This window comes from Panthera uncia, assembly GCF_023721935.1.
Source record: "Panthera uncia isolate 11264 chromosome B2 unlocalized genomic scaffold, Puncia_PCG_1.0 HiC_scaffold_25, whole genome shotgun sequence".
In the NCBI taxonomy this organism is placed as follows: Eukaryota; Metazoa; Chordata; class Mammalia; order Carnivora; family Felidae; genus Panthera; species Panthera uncia.
This window is the reverse complement of record NW_026057581.1, coordinates 19383816-19389815: the sequence shown is the minus strand read 5'-3', so window position 1 is coordinate 19389815 and position 6000 is coordinate 19383816. Positions and strand designations below refer to the sequence as shown.

At 34.6% G+C, this 6000-nt stretch overlaps 1 protein-coding gene across 2 annotated transcripts in view; it reads right to left on the bottom strand.

The window, feature by feature from the left end:
* Positions 1-444: 444 nt before the first annotated feature.
* Positions 445-6000, bottom strand: part of BLOC1S5 (biogenesis of lysosomal organelles complex 1 subunit 5) — a 68107-nt gene continuing 62551 nt past the window's right edge. Inside the window, exons 6-7 of one of the 2 annotated variants that reach the window (XM_049655084.1) lie at positions 2880-3084; positions 445-1464 (exon numbers count right to left, since the gene is read on the bottom strand). In XM_049655084.1, the coding sequence (XP_049511041.1) occupies positions 2905-3084 (180 nt within the window). In that variant the 3' untranslated portion in view covers positions 445-1464; positions 2880-2904. Of the gene's footprint in view, positions 3085-6000 lie in introns of both variants that reach the window. The other variant, XM_049655083.1, reaches the window with a different exon arrangement.

The window sequence follows — 6000 nt, the reverse complement described above, 5'->3', positions numbered from 1 at the left end:
TCAATCTAAAAGAAGGCAAAACAACCAACCAACAAAACGTGGGCAGTGAGCAAACAGAAAAGCAAAGAGATGAGATAAATGAATCCTAGTAAGTTACTAGTTTCAACAAATTTAAATGGATTAAACCCTCCACTTAAAAGATAATCAGATAGAAAGAAAAAAATCCACCTAGAATTTTTGTTAAAAAACACAGATTTAAAAGTAATACAAACTTAATACAAAACATTACTAGGAATAGAAGCTACACTATAAATGTAAGATTTATTCTAAGCTTTGAAGAAAGAAAATGCTAAACTTATATGTACCTAATAAGAAAGTTTCAAAATACAGAAAATGAAAATTGACAGAATGACAGGAAGAATTAGAATATCCACTAGAGTAGGAAATTTCAACATATCTCAGAATCTGAGGGATCACTGAGAAGGAAAACAGTAAAACAGATAATTTGAACAACACTGTAAGTTTTTTTAATGGATACCCAATAATTGGAAAACAGTGTATGTTGAAACACTAGTGAAACACTTACAAAAACTAACAATATTTTAGGTCATAAAGCAAATAAATTTCAATGTACCAGTCTGATATAGCCCCATTCTCTAACCACAATCCAATTACAGCATAAATTCATTATAAGAACAATTTAAAAATCTACAGGTTATGAAATGAAAAACCACCCGCAAATATTAAGTCAAAAAAAGAAATCATAATGAAAAACAGAAAATACTTAGGCCTTAAAAACAAATGTTGCTATAGCACTTTAAAAGGACAGAACATTATTTCATTTGATCATTATAAAATAATCCTGTGAGCTACACAGAACCTATATTACCTCTGCTCAACCACATAAACAGTAGAAATGTTGAAAATTAAAGTTAACTTTTTATGTAAATAAAATATCTATCAAAAGTGCTTTGGAAACTGAGATGCGAGGGAAAATATTAAGGGGAAGGCAAACCAACTGTCTCTTTTACACACTATGTTGAATAGCTCACAAAGTTATAAATAAAGAATGTACTATCTTAACGTTTAAAGTTCAAGATGCCCACCAATTCATTTTAGTTTAAGAAGTCCTTTAGATCCTTATGTAAAATATACGAACTTATAATGGTATTTATTATTCATATGAGATGAACAAACACCATCAGAAACCTCTGCTGCACGAGTGGATGGAGGAACCAGTTAAGACTACATTTGCTCTCACACACACAGTCCTGATTTCTTGGTTATAGCATCTGTTCAAACGGTGCACAGGCAATTAACAGCATTCCAAAAACTGCCTACAGTACAAAGGGAATTTTCATTTCAGGTTCCCCTCCCTTTTCATGTGTGGGCTATTTTTGGAAGTACGGTTTTATTTTTTTCCATCCACTGAAAGAGAATTAAGAAAATTCCAACATGCCTTTGTGTCAGCAAGTGCTCTTTTTTAGTCCAGGTACCAGAGAATGATTGATGAACCTGTCAAGCCTACAGTAGCGGACAGAGAAAGTTGGCATAAGTTCAGTGTTATTGAAAGAAATCTCAAATACTTATTTCATCTCCTCTATTAACTTTAATCACATTTTCAACATGGAGCCAAGAATGAAGCTTTGACAGGGGGCCATAAATTTACACAAGCAAGCATTGTCACTTTTCTGCAGTAGCAAGACTGAGATAACACAAGAGAGTCGGGTATTTTCTTTCCTGCCCCTTTCTTTACTGAAGAGCACTAAAAAAATATTTGAAAGATTTACCCATACCTCAAATTCATTTGCCATAAATCTCAAGAAATTATTGCATTTAATTTTGCTTGGTTTATGGCAAATAAAAAAATCAATTTAGTTCCTCAATTAGACTGTTAAAAGCAGGTTTTTTTTTTTTTTTTAAAGATCACAGTGATGACAGAATTGGTACATGTTTCATCATAATACACCTGCTTATGAGAACAGACATTGAACACTAAAAAAGGATTTACATTTAACATGGATCATTTGCTATGTGGGCAAACACTTCTGGTTTATTCAGAGCCAGAATCTTTATATGGTTCCAGAGGGACTCCTTGGCAGATTCTGCTGATTACTCATTAAACAGTTGAAACATGTATGGACATTATTTATCTTACAAAGCTTACCCACAGCAAAACAGACACAAAAACGAGGTAAATGAGGTGAATACTACGGACAAGATTATGGTTCTTGGAAAGGCTAAAAGTCAAATATATTTTTGGTAAGCTTTTCCTTCTAAGTATGTTTTAAAAGTTGAAAATATTAAGTGCCGGAAGGCCACAAAATTTAACAAGTGTGTTCTGTCACTCAGTGAAACACACGGCATTATGCTGAACTGCAAAATCTGTAACCTTTCCCAGCAGGCAGTTCAAAGGCCAACGTGGCCATCTTTGCCTCAGTAGAGACAAGGTTTTGACTGTCCCCTCTCTTAAATATGATCTCTGCTCCAAAGACACTTGTTTTTGTCTACATTACTCATGGAATAATACTGTATAACACTCTTCCAATAGCCAAGGACGTTATGACAGGCAGCTACTGTATCTGCTTCTAAGTCAAATAAATACTGTTCACCCTGTGTGAGAATGAATTAAATTATTTTTCTAAGAAGCCTGTACTTAACAGTTCTCTGAGATGATCAATGGAAAGAACACCCGATTCTGATTAACAAAAAACAAATTTGTACCATTTTTCCTGCTACTCCTCCCCATTCAAATAATCATATATAGGCACTTAAAACTGGAAAGATGTAGCTCTCTTCTATTAAACACTTAAGACTCCAGTAAGACCTTTCTTTCTTCTGATGTAAAAGTGCCACTGAATATATTGCTAGGCTTGAAGCAGAGGCTAAATGGTTGGGTAGGAACAGTTTTTTGGGGGAAGTCAATGTTTTCTTATTACTTTGTCACTCTTGTGGTTCAAGTTCTTAAAAGGTTGAAAATTTTGCTAGGTCCTTCTCCATCTCGGCATACTGTTCTTTAAGTCTCTCCATGGCTTTTCTGTGTTCTTCATCCACTTCAGCCTGTTTGCTGTGTTGTTCTTTCATGAAATCTTCCCACTGGATTATATGCTGTTTTTCACTAGCTATTAAATGGTCATTAAGAATCTGAGAAAAGAAATTTAAAAGTCACATGACATTTTTCAGACAATTATTCTGCTATGCAGAAGAGACAAACATAACTTTACCTCTTAAAATTTGGTTACTACAGCAATAAGTTTGAAAGACACATGCTAAAATTGCATTACAGTTTTAATGTCCAATAGGAACATGACGTATAAAAACATCTAAGGCTTCTCTTACCATGACTGAACATGGGTAACCATATTTCTGAAATCTCAAAAATGTCTGGTATCTTTAAATGACAAAATCAAACACAATCCAAGTAAAAGTTTATGCCTCTATTTCTCCTCAAGTTCCATTTAACTACCTATAAATTTTACATCAAGTTTAAAGAATATATGCCAAAAAGAAGCATTATTATATTAAATTAAAGTGCAGGTCTTCCATATTTAGATACATGAAAAAAGTATAGATTGTGAATCACTGGAAAAGAATGGAAGACATGTCTTCAATTCCATCCCTTAAAGTAAGTAAACACCTAACGCGTCTGCGTCAGATATATTAAGTTCTTCTTGAGATTTTCTTAGTATTTCTAGATGAAGACGAAAAAATTTCCTTTTGAGTACCACGACAATAAAGATAAAACCACGTGTATGTCAAAAAGGCATACATTTAGTACAATTAAAATTATCTTTGAAGATGCACAACAAAGAGCTGAAGAGGAAAAGAGAGTCTGCAAAATAACTTTATCCTTTATCCCTGCCTTAAATGCTCTACATACATGTCTTCAGAAGTTAAGCTTTGATACAGACTAAGTCCTATGAAGCAAACAAAAACTGTGACAGATGCAGACCATAACAAGTTACAAAGCACCTCAAGTCAGCACTAATTTCCAGCACTCTAACGGAAACAGGACACCTGGTATACGCAGACATTGGTGCCCAGGTGCCTGGCCACACCAGGAAGATAGGTAACAGGAAAAAAAGGAAGCTGTGTTTTCATGCTGCCATGTGTCCTTGCTGCTCTGGTTTCTCTCCCCTCTGAGTCCTGATGATAAACAGGATGAAAAGCTGGACGATCCATCATTCTTTAGGTATTTATGAAGCGCATATTTTTGCTAGCTGTTTTGTCTATCTTACCTGCTTCTAAAAACTGCTCTCATAAAATTACATTACTTTCACTTTACAGATGAAGAAATTAAGGTTTAAAGGACACCACATTTAATTTCTTCACGGTCACTCAGCTATGAAGTTGGACTCAAACTTAGGTCTTTGTGATACCCAACCCATGCCTTTTCTATCACAAAGAGCAAATCGGATCTTTCCAGAGGAAGGTTTACACAGGTAGCTAAAAGTCTCTTTCGCAAGACAGAAACAACTATTAGAAGAGCTTTTTCTGCCAATGTGATCTGAAGTTCCTCTGCACCAAGCCTTTTCAAGTGAAAAGAGGCTGGATTAGAGGCTGAGGTTTGAGTTAAAGTCAAATGTTCCCTTTTAGTATGTGTCCCAGACCCTGGGACCTGCACAGGCACTACGGTGGTGGGTGAGAGGGCTAGGGAGGGGTTGTTGACGCTATAAATTTGGGAAACAGGTTAACCAAAATCCACTTTACCTTTTAACTTTTCAGCCTCATGGACTACAATTCTCCAAAAGATGAATAAAACATGAAGAATTCATTAAACTCTTTTCATGGAACTTTGGCAAACATATTATATTCTGAGAGAGAAGAAAATGCAAACGAGCTCCCTCAAAAATGGAATCCTGCTTTAGCTGTAACTTACTTTTTAATAAATACAGAAAACACTAACGAAACATGCACGCTCAGATGCTGTTTAACTGCCTTTTCTTTTCTTCTTATTCTTTTAGGATACGTACCATATCTGGCCCAGCCAACCCTGTGATTTGGACCATAAGGCAACAGGCCGGACTCCACTTCCCACCAGAGAGCACTTTTTCTAGTACAACTCCACAGAAAAATGAAGATTTGGGAAGCACACTTCAAATTCTGGTTCACTTGCTACTAGTTGCATGAGGCTGAGCAAGTTAAAGTTTCTTTAACTTTAAAATGAGGAGACTAATACTTTACAGTCATAAATAATATTTATGAAGACCAGAGGTAATACATGTTAAGGTCCTAGCTCAGTGCCTGTGGAGCTTAATGAAAACTGATATTACTATTATATGAATTATAAGCAAAACATCTAGAAGCCAGATCAAACCACTTTTTATCTTCCCCATTTTTCCCTTTAATTTTAATAATTTAATTTCAGGAACAGATTCTTGTAATAATATGAATACAGGCACTCAAATAAAAGTGACTTTCCTCTTCCCATTCCTGTACTCAATTCAATCTTCCTTGATGATTCCACTATTTACCATCTGGTTCTAAGAAAAGACTTTAAGATGTTGCTAAATACTGGTATGTCTATTTTATAGTTTCAGGATGTTATGATATTTTATATATATACATGTAACTATCCAACTAGCTTTTGCATAGAAGACAGATCATGTCTTGGCCTCACAGTCCAGGTGAAAAGATGTTGAATGCTGACCAGTTTCTAATCCAGTTGAAAATCTAGTCCTGCTTTCTTATCAAGAAGTTCTTAAAGTCATTCTATTTCATAGCCTCTCACTTTTAATAACAGTAAGTGCTATGCAAACTTGCATTCTTCATAGCAATCAGTAAAAACAAAAACAAAAACAAAAAATGGAAGGCAGTTTATACATTCATATACTGACAATCCCATACTCTTTATATACATAAATAAAATTTGGCTACCCGGAAATAACATCTTCCTGAAATTTAGTTGAGAACTATATGGTAAGACTTAATCCATCAAAAGAAAAAAAAGATACCAAGAAGTCCAATTACAAGCATTGTGGTGTTCCTGAAAAGCTCTTCTGATTTTGAATCTACTTACCTTACTTTACACGTAATTCTTTTTTTTTTTTATGTTTATTT